Source organism: Siphateles boraxobius, unplaced genomic scaffold (genome assembly GCF_051911475.1).
Source record: "Siphateles boraxobius isolate OS27281-9 unplaced genomic scaffold, OSU_SipBor_1 8, whole genome shotgun sequence".
NCBI classification, from domain to species: domain Eukaryota; kingdom Metazoa; phylum Chordata; class Actinopteri; order Cypriniformes; family Leuciscidae; genus Siphateles; species Siphateles boraxobius.
In genome coordinates, this window is record NW_027509208.1 from 30,532,286 (window position 1) to 30,555,251 (window position 22,966).

General features: G+C 43.5%; 1 protein-coding gene and 1 long non-coding RNA gene across 2 annotated transcripts in view; both read left to right on the forward strand.

The window, feature by feature from the left end:
• The window catches only part of kcnk2b (potassium channel, subfamily K, member 2b), an 87,564-nt gene extending 80,280 nt beyond the window's left edge, over positions 1–7,284 (forward strand). Inside the window, exons 5-7 of the mRNA XM_077219620.1 lie at positions 1,435–1,657; positions 1,742–1,881; positions 6,823–7,284. Coding sequence (XP_077075735.1) covers positions 1,435–1,657; positions 1,742–1,881; positions 6,823–7,149 — 690 coding nt within the window. The 3' untranslated portion in view covers positions 7,150–7,284. The remainder of the gene's footprint in view (positions 1–1,434; positions 1,658–1,741; positions 1,882–6,822) is intronic.
• A 386-nt stretch (positions 7,285–7,670) lies between these two features.
• Positions 7,671–21,902, forward strand: LOC143728784 (uncharacterized). The gene is made up of 3 exons (XR_013199896.1): positions 7,671–7,796; positions 19,567–19,656; positions 21,778–21,902. It is a non-coding gene; the product is annotated as an uncharacterized LOC143728784 (long non-coding RNA).
• The last annotated feature ends 1,064 nt before the right edge of the window (positions 21,903–22,966 follow it).

Sequence of the window (22,966 nt, forward strand, 5' to 3'; positions counted from 1 at the left end):
AAAAAATGTATTGTTGTAGCCTACGTTCAATTATTAATTATTGAATTAAACCTAATAAATGCAAACATTATTTTAAGTTCTGTTGACATAATGATGTTGATCATTATATCAACTTTAACTGAAATTTCCGGGTTAATTAATGACATTTTAGATAACAAAAATAAATAGTTGTTAACTTGAAAATTGAGCAGTGGATTTGTAGTTTTTAGAGAATAGATTGGCACATAGAAAAGAAAGTATTTTTCTTTCAAATAGCTATAGCAACAAGCTACATATGTGTCTTTAAATGTTCTATTATAAATTCTATTGTGACCTTGGAGGCCCCAGTTATATATCAGCACTAGGATATCAAAGTCTTAGACATGTCTTGTTTCTTTACGTTATCTTTATATACAGTATTCGGTGGATTTTTGTACATTTCTCCCTGCATCTATTTGTTGTATGTGACCCGTGCTGGCAAAATGAGTTGAAATGTCAAAAATGGAAAAAGGTTGAATTTGAGGTGTTCACAAAAATGAGCGATTCTTACCGATCCCAATGCTCCAAATAGTAATTAAACGCAGTTTTTCTCCGCTCGCTTCTCGACGACAGGCGCTTCCCCTCAGCGCATTGTTGGTATTGTTTTAAAGTGCAGCATCCCAACTTTGTGAATATTCATAGCAAATTCTCGATGGCATAAGTCTGAACCAATGAAATGTGATTTTCACACTCATGCTGATGTAAACAAAACAATCTTACTCGCGCTGACTGACAATCCAAAGCATGTGCACAAAAACACGATCACGATATACACATAGATACAGAATTACAGTATTTCAAAATATCTCTTTATTGGTGAGTATTCTCGCAAATCTGTTATTCTTAAGTGAACGCGTGGTTACCTGTTGGGGAAAAACATCCGATGTGTAACATTCAGATCAATGCGGTACAGTAGGTATTAATATATAGGTTGTATTTCTCATTAATGTTAATCAAACAATTGTGGTATCATGGGAAAAAGAGTTGAATATATATTTTTCCTATAGATATTTGGTTTTGACTTGGTGTGCGCCAAAATTGGTGTTTTTACCAGGGATTTTAAAGTATGTTTGCTAGGTGATTTTGTTTTGGAACCTTTAGAAAACTTTGACTCGATTTTTCTCAAAATTGACTTTGCGGACTCTTTCGACTTTTTGTCTGATTCCAACAAATCATACATCATTTTGAAGGTTGTTTAATAGAGAATGGGAATTACAATTTTTTTGAAAATTGTCCAATTGTGACTGATTTTGCCAGCACGGGTCACATATTGTATTTACAATTAGTTTCTCAGACTTTCAAGTCAAACTGTCCATACATGGATTGACTAACCCTCTATATATTTATTTATACATCCATCCATCACCTGGTTAACTCCTACATCTTTCCATCCATGCTTTTTTTTTCTCTCCTCAGAAGTGGAACGTGAGTCAAACCAAGATCCGTGTGATCTCTACTTTTATTTTCATTCTCTTTGGTTGTCTCCTCTTCGTCACTCTGCCGGCCGTCATATTCAAACACATTGAGGGCTGGAGTGCGCTGGAGTCCATCTACTTTGTCGTCATTACTTTGACAACCATCGGCTTTGGAGATTTTGTTGCGGGTGAGGGTGAGCGACGCCTCCATGAAGAAAGCAGTGGTGAGCATAAACACAGGATACGGATGACTGCATGTTTGCAGCTGTTTGCAAAAATAATTCCAGTATCGTGTCTCGTTTGTTCAGGTGGTTCTGAGTTGGAGTACTTGGACTATTACAAGCCCCTGGTCTGGTTCTGGATCCTGATTGGTTTAGCATATTTCGCCGCTGTTCTCAGTATGATTGGAGACTGGTTTCGTGTCATATCCAAGAAAACAAAGGAGGAGGTCTGTTCTCATGTGATACAATAAATTATGCCACCTTCAAACAACATCTGCACCCAAAAATCTATGCAATGCTTTAAACTCAGTTCACCCAAAAATAACAATTCTTTCATCATTTACTCTCCCTTATGTTGTTCCAAACCCATAAGACATTTTAGGTTGCACTTTATTTTACTATACGTGCACTTACTGTAAAATCCAACAGTTGTTCTAACTAACACTTTTTAGTTAACTTTACTTAATGTCTTAACTTAATTGTAAAAATCTAGTAATCCTCACTATTCTCATATTATGCCTTGTTTACTCAGAAAACCAAAGTTTATTTTTTATTATTTATTATTGGTTTGAGTTCCATTTTTCAAAGAAAAAAAAGGTTTGCAGTTATCTTTCTCTAGTTGCATTCACTCATTTCCCAAAGTCATCTTAAATATTGCATTGTCAATACAACTTAAAACTTTGAGAGAACATCACATAAGCTGACTTCATAAATTGATGTTAATTTTTTCTAAAATGTTTTTATTTGAACTCACCATTATGGTGAATAGTGGATTTTGCACTTGGAACTTCTTATTAGGGGTTCAAGCTCGTAGTACTGAAACCCTATTGTTATTGTTCATTTTACCATGATGCAACATTCTCCATCTAAAACTGATTGGGCAGACCGAACCGTAAGTCTGAGAGACTTGAAACTTTGAGGGATGGTAGTACTCACACCGCCTACAAAGTCACCAAGGCCCACCTCGATCGGCCTGACTGGTGCGCTACATCAGTCAAAAGTACGAAATGGCTCATAACTCCTGAACCGTTGGGTGCAGGCTCAAGTGTCTTACATCGTTGGAATCCTTGGCTCAAGGCGGACAAGATGCATGCTGGATTTGCTCGTCACCCTTGGTCAATTTTCGAGTATTTTGGGTTTTTCCAAAAACCTACTTTTACAAATTAGTCCTAGGTTTTTGGCCCGACAAGAACCAAACCAGTGCAGCAAGATTCTCTGGAGTCTGATTGTCAATAATTATCAAAAAAAGTGGAAATTTCGGTTCACGGTCTCTAAGGGCCGCCAAAACGTTCCAAGTGGGAGGAGCCCCTTTTACTAAATTGACTATAATTCGTGAACGGAACAAGATATTTTCACCAAACTCAACAAACCTATGTAAGAGCTCATTCTGTGGTCGCATGCAAAAGGACGCGGCCACTGGCCTCTTGGTGGCGCTATAACTGTTAAAAATGTGTCAAAATGATGTATTTCTAATGCCAAATCCCATGAAATTGCTGAAAGCTGCCCTCTTCCTGCCTGATTTGCATTCAACCTCACAAAATCGGGCGTGATCCTAAACAATCTTGGAAACTTTCATGGACGTCGGGCCATCGGTGGCACTTTAACTGTTGTAAAGGTGAAAAATGCTCTATATTAACCTATGCAAAATGACATTTAAATGACTGAAAAATGGTCTGCTCTGTGCAGAACTTCACCAAATTAGCTGAGCATGTGCGACATATTATTCTGAAGAAGCGTGCAAATTTTTACGGAGATCGGGCCATCAGTGGATTTATTACAGTTTAAAAGGCTTGATAAAGATTTTGTAACCAGCAGCTCAAGCGTCAAGTGCCCAGACCCTATAGTTTTTTTTATAGGCCTTTTTTAGGCCCTTTTTATTAGGAGTTCAAGCTCGTAGTGCTGAAACCCTGTTGTTATTGTTAATTTTCCCATGATGCAACATTCTCCATCTAAAACTGATCGGGCAGACCGAACCGTAAGTCGTAGAGACTTGAAACTTTGAGGGCTGGTAGTACTCACACCGCCTACAACGTCACCAAGGCCCGCCCCAATCGGCCTGACGGGGGGCGATACAGCGGTCAAAAGTATGAATGAAAAGTACGAATTTTATATAACTGTGATCCTTGGCTCAAGACAGATAAAAAATATTTCTCCGATTTCGATTTCGGCAAGACAAATTTTCTGCCATCTTTGATTTTGTCCAAAACCTACTTTCGCGAACTAGTCCTAGGTTTTTCACCCGATTGGAACCAAACCAGTGCAGAAATGTTCTCTGGAGTCTGACTATCAAAAATCATTGTAAAAAAAATTGCAATTTTGCATTTGGTTGGCTATAACTGGGTCATTTAGAAAAGGGGCATGACAAAATACACTCAAAAGCCTATAAATCCTATAAATAGATTGTTTTGGCTTTACAGCAGCTCTAGAAAAAAAAGTTGTCTAGCTAAAGTTAGTTTTGATTGATTGATTCACTTCCGTTGCAAAGATCATTAGTTATTAACCTTAGGGGCCGCTAACACGACACCGTTCTAACAGAAAACAATCAACGCGCTCCGGCCCGCTCAGCCGCACAAAACAGTTCTACCAGAAAGACTAGGGAGATAAAATGATGTAACAAAAGCATGTATTTATTAACAGCCCAGTAAGTAAGTATTTATAAAGTTCTTTGGTGTAGGCCCCATCCGTAGCACGCAATCCGAGGGTAGCGGAATCTGCATCTCCTGCCTGAAGACAAATGCTGGGGCGCAGCCGACTGCCCGGGGGGTATAGGAAGGGACCATCCTGGTGGTGGTGGGGAGGATGGAGGTAATTGTTTTGCGTCAGCATCTGCGAACTCAGACATGCGTTATCTTTTATACTGCAAGTATTAGAACATGATTGGTTAGATTTGAAGGCAATAATTGACGTAACGATTGAGTCTTCCTGTCAGAACTTACGCTAAAGCTTTCATTACCTTGTGGCTCGACAACGCAAACCCTGAAATAGATTATTTCAGCAAGTACTTATAAAGTTCTTTGGTGTAGGCCCCATCCATAGCGCGCAATCCGAGGGTAGCGGAATCTGCAAATCCTCCTGAAGATGAAGGCTGGGCCCAGCCAACTGCCCGGGAGGTATATAAGGGACCATCCTGGTGGTGGTGGGGAGGATGGAGGTAATTGTTTTGCATCAGCATCTGCGAACTCAGACATGCGTTATCTTTTATACTGCAAGTATTAGAACATGATTGGTTAGATGTGAAGGCAATAAGTGATGTAACGATTGAGTCTTCCTGGCAGAACTTACGCCAAAGCTTTCATTGCCTTGTGGCTCGAGAACGCAAACCCTGAAATAGATTCCAAGGTGCAAGCCTTGAAAAATTTTGAAAAAAAAAGGTTATCTCTGCACAAACCTCAAAAACGCAAACCCGTGAAAACGCACAATGCGCATCACGTGTTTAGTCTATAGGTATGCGCGTTTGAATATATATGTGAGCAGGCGTGTAGTCCTTCTTTACAAACCAACCCTTAACAAACTACTTGTCTGGCCTTAAAAATTTATAATAAAGAATGATGGTATTATCGTAATTATCCCGACAACATTTTATCTGCACAGAGGTAAAGGGAAGGAGGCCTTCACAGTGGAGAGACTAGTTGACACTTCAGGACTGCATTGTCGTCGTGTCCAGGCGCAGGTCCTTCATCAGATCCAGATACAGCCTGGATCCGGCGGACTGCGGTAAACCTCGGGATACAGAGAGACTAATATTAGCGTAGACGCCATCCTTCTTATGATGTAACAAGTACATCAGTATTTATGGGAAGTGTTCCTGGTTCCGGCTGACCTAATCTATGCAGCCTAACATTAAATTATAGAAGTCTATAATGTGTTATGTGTATGCTAGGTCAATGTGTATGTGTTTTTTAGTCTAGATTTGAACTGACAGAGTGTGTCTGCTTCCCGGACAATGTTCTACTAAGCATTTACTACGTTTTTAGCATCATTCTGCAAGATAAATTGTTTTCCTGTAGCTCAACTGGTACAGCACAGCACTAGCAATGCCAAGGGAACAGAATGTATGCGACATAAGTTTGCATACATTGAATGCACTGTAAAGGTCCTTGCACACTGAGTATGACATTTTCGTATGCGTTTTTTTTAATAGTCATTTGGTGACTCTGAATTGTCAAAACACCTCTCAAAGTGCTTGCCACGGATGCAAAAAACACAGAAAATCGAACCCAATCCGAAATTGTTTACGACGGACTGAAGTTTTGGAGACAGTGTAAACGTGATTGACACAATGTGAGGTCGTATTTATTTTTTAACTCAGAGATTTTCAGACAAGATTATTATCCGAAATTATATTCTTAAATACGAAGCACAAAATTTCAGATCAGAAATTTCAGGTATGAGATATCCTAGAAATTGTCAAAATTAAATATCACGTTGCTTTTCATCATTCGCCCTCATATTGTTACAGACCCATATGATGTTTTTTTACAAAAGGAGATTTTTTGAAAAATATTTGCACTGCTTTTTTTCCAGTGGCAGTTCATAGTCAGCATGTCTGTCAAGCTCTAAATAGGGCAAAATAACACTATAAAAGAGCCATAGATATATCATTAATATCCATACAGTTAAATTCATGTACTAACTATTCTGAAGTCATATGATAGCTTTGTGTAAAGAACTGACCAAAATGTAATTTAAGTCATTACTGAGATAATATTCCCCTTGGTCCAGCTCTCAAATGTCATTCTCCATTCTATAAATTAAATTTTTTGTTCGATTAAGGCATGTGAAAACCTATGGAATTTGGATTTAAGCTAATGTTGAAATTTTTTCCATATACTGTACATGTGCAAATTATGACTGAATTGAATTGTTGTCGGTTTCTCACACAAAGCTACCATGATTTTAGAAGACTTGGAATGTAGTGTATGGGTATATATTTGCATATGTTGTTTTATTTCGCTGTAGTCCTTTTTGGAGCTTGACACATGGCCACAATGAACTGTGTCAGTATGGAAATAGAGGTATTGTATAAAAATTATTTAAAAATTCCCCTTTTGTATTTCAGAAAAAAGGAAGAAGAAAAAAAACATACTGGTCTGGCATGACATGATTTTTGGTGCACTAACCTTTACAAATGTTTTTTTAGAATATTAATCTTGTTCTTTTTGTCATAGGTAGGAGAGTTTCGAGCTCATGCCGCTGAATGGACTGCTAACGTGTCCGCTGAGTTTAAGGAGACTCGTCGGCGACTTAGTGTTGACATTTACGACAAATTCCAGCGTGCTGCATCGATCAAGCGCAAGCTGTCCGGTGAAATAAACCTCAGCCCACCTATCAATCAGCAGATTACACCAGGGAAACGTGCACATTCAGTTAACCTCGGAGATCAGAGAGAAGAGTTGTATCCCTACACATTTGTACGAAGCGGAAGCTTATACCTCAACGGCCTCATCCCGGATTACGCTGACCATAGAGATATCACTACAATACAAACAAAATGAACTGGAACTAAAGGCATTCACCGACAAACTGTGAGAGCAAAAATATAGGATTTATAAGAATGGATAAGAAAAAGGAAAAATGAGTGGACAAAGACAAGACCATACATCGCATGTAAAGAAAATAGAACGACACCATTGTGTGGACAAAGAGCATTCTCCATTGATGGAGGTTCTCCATTGATGGCCATGCGAAAGAAGCCATGTATTCTGATTAAATAATGAGTTATTTGTAATATATTATTATAGTTACAGAATAATATACTGTGATTGCTTCACGAGTGCCCCCCCCCCCGCTTTTTGGATAGCTCTAAAATGCATGAAAGTCTTTTTTTATCATTCTTCTGCAAGAATAGTCATTATAGACAGCATTTACGTGACATTTACTGAATGTCAGCATTCCGGCACTGCATGAGGCAGCCGAGCACCTGCAATGGAAACAGAGAGCTCTATCAAGTCTACCACAATCCAAGACAATGTCTGCAATGCCCAGCACATAATGAAGGCACAAGATCACACAAATCTTTTTGTATTACTCTGTCCTAACTGCAGGCATACACTGCGGTGAGGGAGCGAGGAAATTCCTTGACATTATAAGTTGAACATTCCCAAACCGTCCATGACCAGATGTACGGAGGCACAGTCAAAAGGTAAGTGAATGTGATTATAACAGTCCTGCCCTCAGTCATGTCAAAATGTATGAGATTTGCACACATGAACACCACCACAATGTCATTACTAGTTGGAGACTTTTTTGAACATTCTTGTAATTGTTCACTTCAAAATGGAAATTCTGTCATGATTTACTCTACTATGGAAGTCATTGGGGTCCATCAACTGTCTTGTTCTTCTTCTGAACACAAAAGAAGATATTTGAAGAAAGAAATGTAAACAGGCTTGAAACAACTTAAGGGTGAGTAAATGATGACAGAATTTTCATTTTGAAGTGAACTATTCCTTTAAGCTTTTCTAAAAAGGGTCACACATGTATTATTCCCATTCAAAAATGGCCTCGGACAGCTAGAGTGTAATACTTTTTAAAAAAATAGATGATAGTAAACTAACTTCCCTAAAGTATAACAAATAAAATGATGCACTTGTGGCAATTTAGATCTTATTTATGTGTAAATTTCTCTGGTTCACCATACTTTAAGCAAAAACACAATCCTTTTCCATTAATTTCCCATATGTTCGGACAATTTTGACTGCGAACATCCAATGTAGGCCTTTTTTAATGGTTCCAGAGAGTCATTTACAACACTCTTTCTCGTCTCATGTCTTGTATTCTGTTTTTGTGTTTTAATCTATTTAATTACTTAAAGAATATAGCTGTGATCCGCACTCAAAATTCAAAATCCTTTTAGTCCATTTATTTCACAGAGGAATAATATAACAGACATTACGGCTCACAGGCCTTCTTCAGGGTGTTGAATTCTCTAATCCCTCCACCAAATATTTAAACAATTAATTAAGACATACTTTTACACTAAGCACAATAATCTCCACTTACTCTCACACTGGGACAGAGTGGTGCATGGTGATGGAACAAAACTGCATTGCTCCCATTATAATCAACAAAGATTTTAACACTGCAAGTATTTGTTGTGGCAGCGCAGCTTGTTTGGCCCGTTCCTGTTTTTGATGTGCTGCGTTACTATACTCCCAGCACTTTTTTCCTGTGTCCTTGCTATCTGCTTGTTAAGTATTGAATACTGCTTCCAGGTCCAAGCCTTTACTGTATTTCAAGTGAGAATATCTCAATCTCAACAGCTGTTAAGGAACACCACATCCGGCCCTTGAGTGAAAAATGTTTGGCCTGCACTTATTTCAAGGTTGTCATGGTAACATCAGCATAAGCACGTCACTGGCGCAAAAATTCAAACGCAGTATCTGACAGCTTTTGGGCACAACGAAAATATGGCAATCTGTTAAGAAAAGAAAAGTTGACAGAAAATAGACGATTCAAATCTGTAACATTATTGAATGGGCACGAATGCAATTTAAGCCCTCTAAATAAAGGAGCATCTTGATAGTTAAAGGAAAGGTAGTAGAAAAAAACATTCTTCATTAATGGTGAGGCAATACCAACAGTTTTTGAGAAGCCAGTGAAGAGTCTTGGGAGATGGTACGATGGGGATCTAAAGGACACAGTTCGAGTGGGAGAAGTTAGACGACAAGCAGTGGAAGGGTTGAAGAGCATAAACAGCTGTACCCTACCAGGCAAACTAAAACTCTGGTGCTTTCAGTTTGGTCTACTGCCAAGGTTGCTGTGGCCACTGACTGTGTACGAGGTTTCTTTGACAACAGTGGATAAGCTGGAAGAGTTAATAAGTTCATACATCAGGAAATGGTTGGGAGTTCCACGCTGCCTCAGCAGAGTGGGACTTTATAGTAAAGGAGTATTGCAGCTGCCAGTCTCTGCTTTAACCGAGGAGTTTAAGTGTGCCAAGGTCAGACTGGAAATGACTTTAGCAGAGTCACGCGACAAATGTGTAAGGGAGGCAGCCCCTGTGGTAAAAACTGGTAGAAAGTGGTCAGCAAAGAAATCTGTAGTAGAGGCAAAGGCTGACCTTCAAATTGGGGATATCGTGGGACAGGTACAGCATGGAAGAGGGGGTTTTGGGCTCAGTTTAGCTCCTCCTAAATGGCACAAGGCAGGTCCAGCTCAAAGGAGGAAGCTGGTAGTCAACGAGGTGCGAAAGCAGGAGGAGAGGATGAGATGTATAAAGGCCATTTCCCAGGCCAAGCAGGGAGAGTGGATGAGATGGGAGAGTGTGGAACAACGCAAAATGGGCTGGCAAGACCTTTGGTCAATGGAAGAGAGTAGGATCAGTTTCCTTATTAGGTCAACATATGATGTTCTCCCATCACCGCAGAACCTAAACCTCTGGGTAGGAGAGGATGCCTCTTGTCCTTTGTGTTCATCACCTGCCACATTAAGGCACATTTTGACAGGATGTAAGGTGGCTCTTAGCCAAGGTCGGTTTACTTTGTGCCATGACCAAGTATTGCGATGTTTGGCTTTAGCATTGGAAGGCAAGCGTAGTATGACCAATAAGTTGCCGCCTGTTCTAGCAAAACATTACACGCAGAAGACAATATTCCTCCGCCCAGGCGAGCAACCATCAAGAAAAGTTGCTAACACCAATTCTCGCCCAGGACAACTGGAAGCTGCTAGGGACTGGAAAATGCTGGCTGATCTTGATCAACGGCTTATTTGTCCACCTGAGATTGCCACCACTAACCTACGACCAGATATTGTTTTGTGGTCTGGATCAGCACGCATTGTTCAACTGATAGAGTTAACAGTGCCATGGGAGGATGCGGTAGATGAGGCATATGAGAGGAAGAAACTGCAGTATGCTCATTGGCCACTGAAGCAGAACAGCGAGTATGGAGAGTCCAGGTTTATCCAGTGATAGTGGGTTGTCGAGGTTTTGTGGCACACTCTACAACCCGGTTCCTCAGAGACGTCGGATTCAGTGGCCAAGAGTTGCGTCGCACAGTAAAAAACTTATCTGAAGCAGCAGAAAGGAGCAGCAACTGGCTGTGGTTGAGACGGAAAGATTCTAGCTGGCTGTGTACAGGCCGCCATGCTACGGTTTCGTAGACTTCTTCAAAACTTGAAGAGTCTGTTGGTTTATTTGTATAGGTTGTATAGTATTTACAGTCATGACGTTCCTGTGTATATTGCGTGAATGACGGGTGGTTGGGCAGATATTGTGTTTTGCGGTAGGTTGTATGCCATATGGAACTGTTGCCACTGAAACTGCATATTATCGCACCAGTGGGGCTCGACAGCCTTAGTCAAACGGGTTGGCGCGTATGGTTGGGTTGCGGAGAGATTGTGAGATTGTGGTTAGGTCTCAGCAGCAGGAGGGATGTAGAGATCAGTAAGCTGGGCTGAGTTGAGTGGGGGACGGAGGGGGGTGACTCTGGGATGCCAGAGTCACTGTCGAGCCCTCTTGAGGTGTCGTGGGCTAGTCGACGAAACACTGAGGACGGAAGGTGCCCACTTGAAGACGCTAGAGATGTCCCCTACTCAGCTCAATCCAGACAGTTGTCATGGGGGGACCGCACTGTGGTTGCAGCCGTTGTGTGTGCTGACGCGTGTTAACACTAGACAGAAGGAGATTTACATCACCATATGGAAAGAAGCATAAATGGATGGAGAAGCATATGTTACTGTAAAGCTATGTCTTAGTTGGTGCTTATCTTGGCGAAAGCCGAGTACAAATCAGCATCACGTTTTTACATCTACTCTCGTGTAATGGAAATCATGAATGGACTGAACAGTTTTGTTTTATTTTGCCTGACCACCACAACGCAAAGCCAACGTGTTTGTTATGCACGCAGATTGTGGCTGTTTGTAAGGCTGATAAGATCAAACAACATTTCAACTTATTGCAGAGCAATTTTCCTGAACATTCTGAGAGTCGCAAACAGAAGGTTATACAATTGGTAGCAGCTTACAAGCAATCAGTTGCTGTTATTCAACAAGAAGAGTAGCACTGGTGGGTGAGTGTCTATCCTACATAAAGAAAGCCGAAGTCATGTCACTTGCAATAGACTCGTCTTGTGACCGAACCGGCATTGAACCGACAGCTGTCAGTGTTCGTCAGTTTTTTTGATGGGAAGGTTTTCCGCAAAGAGCTGCTTTGCTTGCTGCCAATACAGGGACGCGCAACCGTGTCCAATGCAGACATGCAGATCCAGAGTTGTTATTTGTTCATTTGTTTTTAATATCCACCATGCAAATTTCTTTAGTTTTCTGTATCTGAATACAAAAATATGGAAGCTTGTTTCTGCCACAGAATAAAACATTTTAAAAGATAATTTTGACTTTATTTCTCCAGAATTGTGAGATATAAAGTCAGAACTGTGTGATATAAAGTCGCAGTTGCGTGTTATAAAGTCAGAATTGCGAGATATAAAGTCAGAATTGTGTTATAAAGTCAGAATTGCGAGACGTAAACTCGCAAAATTTTGTGAGAAAAAAAGTCCGAATTGTGAGATAAAAACTCGCAATTACCTTGTTTATTTTTCATTCTGTGGCGGAAACAAGCTTCCATACAAAAATGCTCAAAATTGCTTGAATAAAACAGACTAATGAGAAAAAGAAAATAATAAATAAAAATAAATAAATTCAGAATAATTATATTGTGATTTGTGACTCTTTTAACAAGACAACAACAGCAACAATAATAACAAACATTGAGGTCATAACATTGTGGTTGGTGGCCCTTGGCTCTGTTTTGTCGGCAGAATTTGGTTCTTGGTAAAAATTAATTGAGGAACCCTGATTTATAGCATACCTTTGAGCTAAGGTTTTAAAAGTTACAGTGTGCACTACAGACCGCAGGCTCACAGGCATACAGGACACCAATAATTTAATGATTCAGAGAAAATAAATCACTGTCAGGTTTCGAAATCAACTGAGATTTCAGTATGGAGATAAAGGTTAGATCATGTTTTTTCAGCACACCGTAAGCAGGGTTGCCAACTCTCATGCATTTGGCGTGAGACGCATGCTTTCAGGCTCTGTTCCACGCTCTCACCCTGCCCAAGGAAATATCACGCCAAATTAAAAAAGCCAACGTGCTACACATACCGTTGGGTGACATCAAGAATGCTATGCTTTCTAGTCACTCTTGCCGTATATGCCATCATACCGTCATATGGCATTCGGTCTGCGCAGCACCGCATGAAGTGGAACACACGTATTAACTTTTAAGGAATGATTTTTAATTAAACCAATGAAGACCTGCAACCTCTTGATTGAACCAGTCTATACCAATCACATTTTCCCCACACCATACAGGGTCACTGTATTTAATACCCACCTGCCTGACAATCACCGAATATGTTTAGGCGACATTGTAAAACGTATTACATGCGCACAAAAACGTCTCGGTTACGTATGTAACCCTTGTTCCCTGAAAGAGGGAACAGAGACGCCACGCCGGACTGACCGACGAATAGGAATCTCGCTAGAGAGGCAAATCTAGTTCAAGTGTAACTAAATGAGCCAATGCAAATTGGCATGCGATATTTGCATTAGCTGCTCTGCCTACAGCACGGGTATATAATGAACAGAAGGTGCATCGCATCTTTAGATTTTCGCTGAGGTGTCGAGCCGGTGACCGTATTCAAGCAGTTTGCTCTCTTCCCAGCTGACCCGAAGACCCAACTGGCTGAGGTGACTGAGCACCAGGTCCCTGTGTTCGCATAACTGATCTTGGGACTGTACTAGTATGAGCCTCGTCGAGATAGTTGAGGATGCGAATGTCGTGTTCTCTCATGGGAACAAGGGCCACCTCTGTGACTTTCGTAAAGACACCGGTCTGGGATACGGGGGAATTTAAAAACCTGACCTTGTCGGCATCCCTCAATGTCGGCCAGACACAGCCAGAGATGGCGTTCCTGGACCCCCAGCGTGGTCATTGCACGACCCAGAGATCGAGCCGTAACCTTCGTCGCACTAAACGTGAGGTTCAATGCGGTAAGAAGTTGTTGTAGAACTGTGTAGTGCCTGTGCCTTAGCAACAACACCATAGCGTGTAAGGCGGAGGCGGCTTTTCCACAAGCCTACTAATCCTTGCCTGTTAAATCAGACGAGTGTTTACAGGTTCGGAAAGGAGACACGGATTTTCCAGTGAGTAGCCGAGCATAACTCGGAGTCAGCGGTGGTCCACTGGTAGTGGCAAAGGGCCTACGTCCTCCGTTCCCTCCTTCAGGGAACGGTGGGTTGCCATGATATTCCCTTTCAGTCGAAAACGTCAGACGTAGTCGAATGAAATAGGGACCAACCATTGAAAACGCCACTAAAGCTGCCACCTTACAGTGCCTAGACAAAAGCCTCCTGATGCCCCCGTAATTTAAGACAGGGAAGGACAGGGCTTAGGCCAGAGAAGTCACTGCTGTTCCTAAAGGGCCACTGGGAAAGCGTTCCCTGTACATGGAAGGAAGGGACGCTGCAGAAGCCACATCCTACCCGAAGGGAGGTAACGTGGAGAATACACGTATGAACTGAGTGGCACACACCTGACCGGGCAATACAACATATGGAATGTCACTGGGGTGGCTCCAGCCTATGACAGAGGGGAGACTCAACTGGACAGTGACGGCAGAGCAGACTCTGCCGAGGGAAGACACGTTCTCGCCGTAGGGAGCCGTACAGTGTAAGAATACACATATGAGATCACTGTAGGGATCACAACATATGGACCCAGCCTAACACAGGTTCCACAAGCTTATGAGTGGTAGGCCTAACACCAGGGCTGGGTCTGCCTCCTCCGGGGCAGCGCTCGCAGGCTCACCACCTGGTCCCATTAAGGGAGAGGTAGGAACCTTGGGCGCATATCCAGGCCGGGGTCTCAGCTTTTGAGAGTTTAGCTGGCCCGAATTCCAGGCACAACTCGTTGACCGAAGCGAGCAAGTCCCTACCCTCTAGTAGAGACCACGCGAGCAGGAGAACTGTTTAAAACACAATTTTTAACTCACTGCCTGCAGTGGCTCAGGGGCGGTCTCTGCAGTTCAGTAGCACCAGAGATTAGGACCAAGAGGATAAAGAGGGGCGCAAGGCAGATTCCTTTGCTCCCTCAGGGACCTGACGATCAGACGTGCTTCGCATGCTTCTGCATCATGATGGGCGTCAAGAAAACAGAGGCAACATCATTTTCTAGGGTGGAGGAAAACAGCCTACTACAACCCATCTTGCAGGAAAAAGAGCACTAAATGACCAAACACTCTCAGGATCTCCTCACGGAGAGAAGACTCACTAAACAAACAGGTTCCACTTCTATTTGGCGTAAGCACAACTTCCTGTTTTTAGGGGGTGCTCACAGAAGTGATGGTAACTACCACATATTCCTGCGGTAGCCACCTGAACCTCCGCGTCCAGCTTTTAGGACCGGCCTTGAATCTCTCCAGGGGTCTGAACGCGGGTGCCATCATGCCCCGTCCCTGAAATGTATTCAAGGGAAGTCAGGAGGGCTGTTGAGGGAAACTAGGTCTGGTTGGGCCAAAAAAGGGCAACTATCAAGGCCTGCTCCACTCCTGACCTAGCACAGCAGGTGCAAGCGACATGCTCGCACAAGACAGAAGCACTTCTCAACACTACATGTGAATTTCACTGAGCTTCAGGAGCATCTCTGCTCAACACCTGAGTGTGATCAATTTCACTGAGCTTCAGGAGCATCTCTGCTCAACATGTGAGTGTGATGAAAATCACTGAACTTGAGCAGGCGCCAAGCGACAATGAATCGTATAGCCGCTTTCTTAGAAGGCTCACGGGGGAACACACTTCTGCAGAGCCCCACTTCTGCAGGCCAGCTAAGAGCCAGTGTCTGTCCAAGGGTTGTCCGCTCAGACAGAAATAACACAATTGGCAGAGGGACGAATCCGGAGAGGCAAACAGATGTAACTGTGCGGGCCCGATGGGTCCCTGCCCAGCTGGACTGCCAGGGGATGGAGTCTCCACTCTCCCTGGCCATAGCTGTCATGTGGCTTGTCGGCAGGCACGGCGAGTTGTGACATGCGAGGGAAGCTTAGTGCAACGGTCGCGATGCTCGGACCAGTACCAGCTCGCTGAGCAGCGGTGGCTCAAAGCGAGGTGAACTGCAACAACTCGAGGCACTAATGCCAATGCAGTCGAAGGTCGCCCAGGCCTCCATTAAACCATGCCCTTTGTACATGGCCCCTCAGTCGGTGTTAGTGGACCTCGATCTAGGAGCAGTTTGGCCCGGAAAAACGAAAGGTCTGATCACAGCCTGTGGGTTTGGCGGCAGGCCGGGGTGATCTGTTGTCACACAGGGCGGGCCGCTCTGCCACGGTCACCTCGGGACTCGATCATGAAGCTAGTGCTGAAGCAGGCTGTATCTTCCATATGCCCCAGGAGCCTCTGAAAGTTCTTTCAGTGGGACCCTTTCTCACTTCTATATAGCACCAGCCGAACACACTCTCTTCTTGAAGAGACGTGTTGGACCGAGTCATTCTCCAAACTGAAAAAGAGATACTCAGCCCGTGGGCGAGATTACTCTCTCCCAGTTGACCTGAAGACCCAACTGGCTATGGAGCACTTGAAGGGGTAGGACTTTGTACTGATACTTCACACCCTTCGAATGCACGAACACAGGATGGCCTGAGGTGCGGAAGGATAGAGATCTGAAGTACATGTCCCTCAGGTCGAACGCTGCAGACCAATCTTGGGGAATGAGCATTTGGAAATGCATCTCTGTGTAACATTGAATGGATTTGAGGCAGCAAAGTGGAGGACAGGGAAGGCCCGGAGGCGGCCCGAAGCAGGGTCTGAGTGAGGTGCATGACACTTACCTGTCTCCACGAGACGGCAGGGATGCGTGAGAAGGTGGATGACTGGGTCCTCGAACCGCACCCAGCTGCCGTGCTGGCGAACAAGAGGGGGCTGAGGGGTGCAAAGGCTTTACAGGGTCGCACACCGCCAGACTTGCCCTCTTGGGACCCAGAAACAGAGGAATTTGCTCTTTCTTTGAAGTGTGGGTACCGCTTGCTCCACTTCTTTTGGGAGCCAGTGGAGGAACAGACACACACACAAACGAAGACACCACCCAGCCCTCACCTAGGGGGGAGGGAGTGGATCGGTGACCAATTCAATGAGCATCCTCCTCCATCCCTGAGCGGCCCGATCCGGAATGCTTTCGCTGTCTTTTGCCAGGTGGCTTGGCAGCGCCTGTAGCAGGCTAGGCGACCCTACTGGGGCCGGCTCCATGCTGAGGCCTGACTGGAGGCTGCTGCGGAGGCCCAGCGGGAGCGGCAGCAGGGGAACACCCTCGGCGACGAGCAGGCGGAGCCACTGATGTGCCGGATGGCCTCCATCTGCGCTTGGGTGGCAGAGAACTGTTGGACGCAGTTCTCCGCTGCGTCGCCGACCAGCCCACTCTGGGAAATTGGGGAGACCAGGAACCGAACCTTTTCCGCATCCGCCATATCAACCAGGCTGAGCCAACGATGGCGCTCCTGGACCACTAAGGTGGACATCGCCAGACCGATCGCGCACCCCACAACCCTCGTCCCCCGGAGGGCGAGGTCGGATGCAGTGCGGTGCTCACCTATGAGCGCCCGGTCTGGGCTACCCTCGTGCATGTCCATGGGTGCCCTGGCCTGATAGACCTGTAGCAGCGCCATGGCACACAAGAAGAGGTGGCTTGCCAACAGGCTTTGTAAGCTCTACCCGTCGGAACGGACGGGAACTCACAGGCTTTAGGGGGGAGACGAGGTTCCCCCTCAAAAGGCAGCCGTTGCCGGATACAGGTGCACCTGTGTCGCGACACACCGCTCCACAGGAGGGATAGCCTCGCAACCCTTCACAGCTACTCCATCAAGGGTAGTGAGGGGAAAAGCTATTCAGGCAGTTTCTGGCATAGAAAGGTGCCGTCCACAACCTGGTAAACTCTCCATGCACTTCGGGAAAGAAAGGCATTGGGGCGGCGAGCTGAGAACCAGCGTGGCCCGCCCCGAGACACCAATCCTCCAACCGAGACTGAACGGGACACGGTGGAGGTTTCCACTCGAGCCCGGCAGCCTCAGCGGCCTGTTTCAGCATAGCTGACATTTCTGGATCTGGCTCGGGCAATGTTACACTCCCAGAGGAAGATAACACAGCCGAGTCGTCATTTCCAGAGGCCAGCTCACCCTCCGATTTTGCTAATGACATCTTATCCTCTGGGGGAACCCCAATTGAAACAGCTGATCGGTCCATTACAGAGGGACCAGCACGTTCAACAGGAATTCCATCAGCTGCGGTGTAATGGAGGAGTGAGGAGCCCACAATGGATGGTTAACCTGGCGAGACATCCATCAATATCCTCCAATCACCCATCCCACACGGCACCCGGGGGTGCTGCACTCACGCTGTAGAAACCACCAGCACTGGGAGAGTCTTCCTTCTGGAAGACAGCTTCTACAGCACGAGTGCAGCGGTGATTGCGAGCTTTGAGCTTTGAACACAGACACATTTGCTTGTTGTAAACAACAGCACTCTTCAGAGACATCAAACGATCGGATCTGAAGCGAAAGGCAACTAGTGCGTGCATCCACTTCCGTATTTATACCCGCGCCGCGGGTCTACATCAGTGTGTGATGTAAGTCACGCACGCCAATTCCATTAGCTCGTTCAATAGTACTTGAAGAGTTCTGGCTCCCTGGCGTGATCCCCATTTCAGTCGACGTCAACTACGTCTTATGTTCTCGATTTGAGTAGTTAATTTAAATATTTAATTATAATACCAGCTGACAGGGCTCCCTGTATGTTTACAGCATTAGTTGAGAGTTTTTTTTGTTTTGTTTTTTGAGAAAGGTTAACATGCACTGTACCTGATATTTATTCAAAACAATTGATATTGAATCAAGATCGGAATCAAATCATAAGCTTAAGTGAAGTTTGTGTCAAGCACTGATAAATACAGTAGCCTACCAGTCATTGTGCCATGTAAACATTGTAAAATGTTTTCTCTAAACTTAATGAAATTCTGTTTAGTTACTAAATGTATTACAATCACAAGACATTGCCTTCCATGAGTGTATATTAGCAGCGTTATTGTTTGCTTTTGGGATCTGAAGGAGCTTTTGGACCTAGAATAGGGTAATATGGGACATAATAAGTGAAAGTTCAAGACATTGCAGGTTTCTAACCTTCTAACATTGTACTTAGCATTGCTTTGGTGTTCTACAATAGCCCTTTACTGTATATAGCAATGTATTCCTTTGAAAATAAAGTAGGATACAGTTGTAGGATACAATTATAGCATACAAAACACCCATTTTAATTTTTGCTGATGCATACAGTATCCCCAACTCACTGCTGATCCACGGTTAATGAACGTGATGGGTCTGTGCAGCTTCAATATTATGCAGATTAGACCAGCTCAAATCATTGACCTTTTCCAATGCAGACATGAAGGAGGATATGAGAAGAGTATTTAGAATTCATTGAGAGAACATACTCACCTTTCTCAGAGGATGCTTAATGTATAATTGGGAACAGGTGCCTTCAGTTCATGGTTAATTAATTACTGTTTACCATGGCAACCCTCACCGGCTCACAGAAGGCCCTCCAGTATGGAGACTGATATTATCAGATGACACATTTGAATCAAATTGATACAAGTGCATCATATATGTCAATATACACTACTAATATTGTGAAATATTTGACATCCTAAAATAAATCTTTCTATTTGAATGTATTTTAAAATGTATTTTTTGTAATGTGAAGCTGAATTTTCAGCATCATTACTCTAGTCTTCCTTGTCACATGATCCTGCTATGTCACACTGTATTGTTTGTATGTCTCCTACAGTTTTATCTCTCACTATTGTGAATTTAAGTGGTGGTGTCTCTGTGTAGCCGTTTAATATTCAATCTGTGATTCTCTTCATACAGTGTCTAATGATTCTCCTGCCCCGGACTGAAAGTTGCATGTACAATCCTAACACAAATAGCCTTCCCCACCCTAACCAATCAGACCTCAAGGTACCACTCAAAATGCCCTTTAAAGGGATAGTTCACCCAAAAATGAAAATTCTGTCAGTATTTAGACACCCTCATGTTGTTCCAACCCCGTAAGACCTTCATTCATCTTCGGAACACGAATTAAGATATTTTTGATGAAATCTGAGAGCTGGATCACTCCTCCATAGGCTTCTTCAGGGATTGAAACTTGCCAGCCCCGAAAAGTCATTAAAGACATCGTTAAAATAGTCCAAGTGACTACAGTGGCACAATCTTACATTTACATTTACATTTAGTCATTTAGCAGACGCTTTTATCCAAAGCGACTTACATCTGAGGACTAAAGGAAGCGAGTCATCGTGAAGAGGGAAGAACGACGCAAGAAGTGCTCAAAATACAAAGTTCAGGCATTGCTCAGAGTAGCAAAAGCCAGACAAGGGAAGATTTAAAAGGGAAGGAAAGATTTAAAAGAGAATATTTATTTTTTATTTATTTTTATTTATTTTTTAATTTTAAGTACTCACGGAAGAGATGAGTTTTCAGTTGTCTTTTGAATGCTGTCAGGGATTCTGCATTACGGACGAGGGTGGGGAGATCATTCCAACAGCATGGAACCGGGAATGAGAACGTTCTGGAGAGTGATTTAGTGCCTCGCTGTGATGGCACCATGAGCCGTCGCTCCTTGGCCGATCGTAGGCTTCTGGTAGGGACGTAGACTTGTAGTAGGGAGTGAAAGTAGGACGGAGCTGAGTCTGTGGTAGATCTGTAAGTAAGCGTCAAAGCTTTGAATTTGATGCGAGCAGCGAGTGGTAGCCAATGCAGTGAGATGAACAGAGGAATGATGTGAGCCCTTTTGGTGCTCGTTGAAGACAAGGCGGGCTGCAGCATTCTGGATCATTTGTAGAGGTTTAGTAACACATGATGGAAGTCCAGCTAGAAGAGCATTGCAGTAATCAAGCCTAGAAATAACCAGGGCCTGGACGAGAAGTTGTGTTGCATGCTCAGTTAGGAAAGGCCTGATCTTCCTGATGTTATACATTGCAAACCTGCATGATCGAGCTGTCTTTGTAATGTGGTCTGTGAAGGTCAGCTGGTCATCAAATATTACTCCAAGATTTCTGACCGACCTTGATGGGGTGATTGAGGATGACTCTAGCTGGATAGTCAAGTCGTGCTGTAGAGACGGCTTTTCAGGGAGGACGAGAAGCTCAGTCTTTGCCAGGTTGAGCTGCAGGTGATGTTCCTTCATCCATGCCGAGATGTCCGCCAGACAGCTTGAGATACGTGCAGCTACTGTGGGATCATCTGGTTGAAATGAGAGGTAGAGCTGGGTGTCATCAGCATAGCAATGGTAAGAGAAACCATGTGCCTGTATGATGGGTCCCAATGATGTGGTTTAGATGGAGAAGAGGAGCGGTCCAAGAACTGAACCCTGAGGAACCCCTGTGTTCAGTTGATGTGCTTTGGATACCTCGCCTCTCCATGTAACCCTGAAGGACCTACCTGTGAGATAGGACTCAAACCAGTGGAGGGAAGTTCCTTTGATGCCCAGTGATGAGAGGGTGGACAGAAGGATCTGATGATTCACAGTGTCGAAGGCAGCTGAACGATCCAGCAGAATGAGAACTGAAGATTTGGAAGCAGCTTTTGCGATCCGCAGGGCTTCTGTGACTGACAGTAGTGCAGTTTAAGTTTATCTTTATCTTAAGTTTATCAAGTGACGAGAATACTTTCTGTGCGCAAAAACAAACAAAAATAACGACTTTATTTCAACTATTCATTTCCTTCTCTGTTGGCCTCTAGTCAGTTAACTTAGTATGATTTCGTAGAGTTACGTCACACCTAGGCTCACTATTGGCCGACGCTGGTCATGTGTGTGATGCGTACAACAACAGAAGCATGAACGAAGGTCTTACGGGGTTGGAACAACATGAGGGTGAGTAAATACTGACAGAATTTTCATTTTTGGGTGTACTAACCCTTTAACATCATAACTACAGTTTATGAACTTACTGAATGCAATGAATTTGTTTCCATAATCATTAAATGCAATCCAATTAGACCAAAATATTTAAAATACATGATTTTTGTGCTGATGCCACATTACAGCTCAGTTAAATGTAAATGTATTATTCTGTTTAGCGAGCGCTGCAACCTCTGACATCCAGATCGCTGGGCTGAGACGGAGAGATTGCACAGTTGCCATGGAGATCAGAGACACATTTTAAGCCACCAGCATCACTGCAAGGACTACTGTAGTTGTCAAGCCACGACTGTAAATGTCGCCCTTCTCACACTCACTTTACACTCTTGATGGAATGACAGACAAAACAGACAAAATATTATTTATAGATGAAATGTTTCCTCAGATGAATCAGAGCTCCAAAGGTGTCAAAGGCTCTCAAAAAGAGACAGAAAGTATTTCTCTTGTAGTAGACACACAACGGAAAGCATTCAGGATTGGTTTATTAAAAATGCATTTATTTATTTATTTTAAAGTCTGTACACTTTATTGAAGGCAATTAACTAAAATGCCTTGATCTTGTTGTAAAGGGTAGATTTATCTGGCTGAACAAAATGCTGATTTCAATATGATTGTAATCTTAAAATGCTATTCTGTTTAGTTTCTGCTTAGACAACAACAAAAAATAAGGATGATCTTCAAGCTCCTGAAATAATAATAAAAAAGTAATATTTGGGTGTGTTCACACTTGGCAGGTTTGGGTTTATTAAAACGAACCCTGGCGTGATTTCTGTTATGCTGCATTCACACTACAAGCGACAAAGCGAGACTAATTATTTTAATTGAGAGCAGGCGATTTCTGTCGACAGCGACCGTTGGCAACCGAATGGGGTGTGTACAGCGACTTGACAAAGTTGAGATCTGTCCAATTTTATGCAAATGAAGAGCGACTTTCGGGAGCGACAACCAATAGGTGTGTTGTCAGTCGAGCGCACGTGATCCGAACCATCACTCTGCAGTGCCGAGGCAAGATGGAGAAGCTCATTTTAGATGTCAGCAACTGTTCTATAATTTATAATGGCATGTCTCCGTTTACATTCGGTGGTACTCGCCGTGCTGACTCTGAGCCTGAATGGATTCGTGAGCCCATATAGACCAGCTTTTGACCTTTTGCTGCAGATAAATTGCCATGATGGCAACGAGCCCTCGCTTTCTCGTTCATCTTTAATATTTGGCATTTTATGTACTGATTCCATTTAGAGTTTCCTTCCAAAGTGTTTGTTTGTATTGTAAAACTGATTCGTTTACAACATGGAGTAACATCTGTAAATGTCATTCTCACACGTTACTAGTCAACCAGTGTGAGCG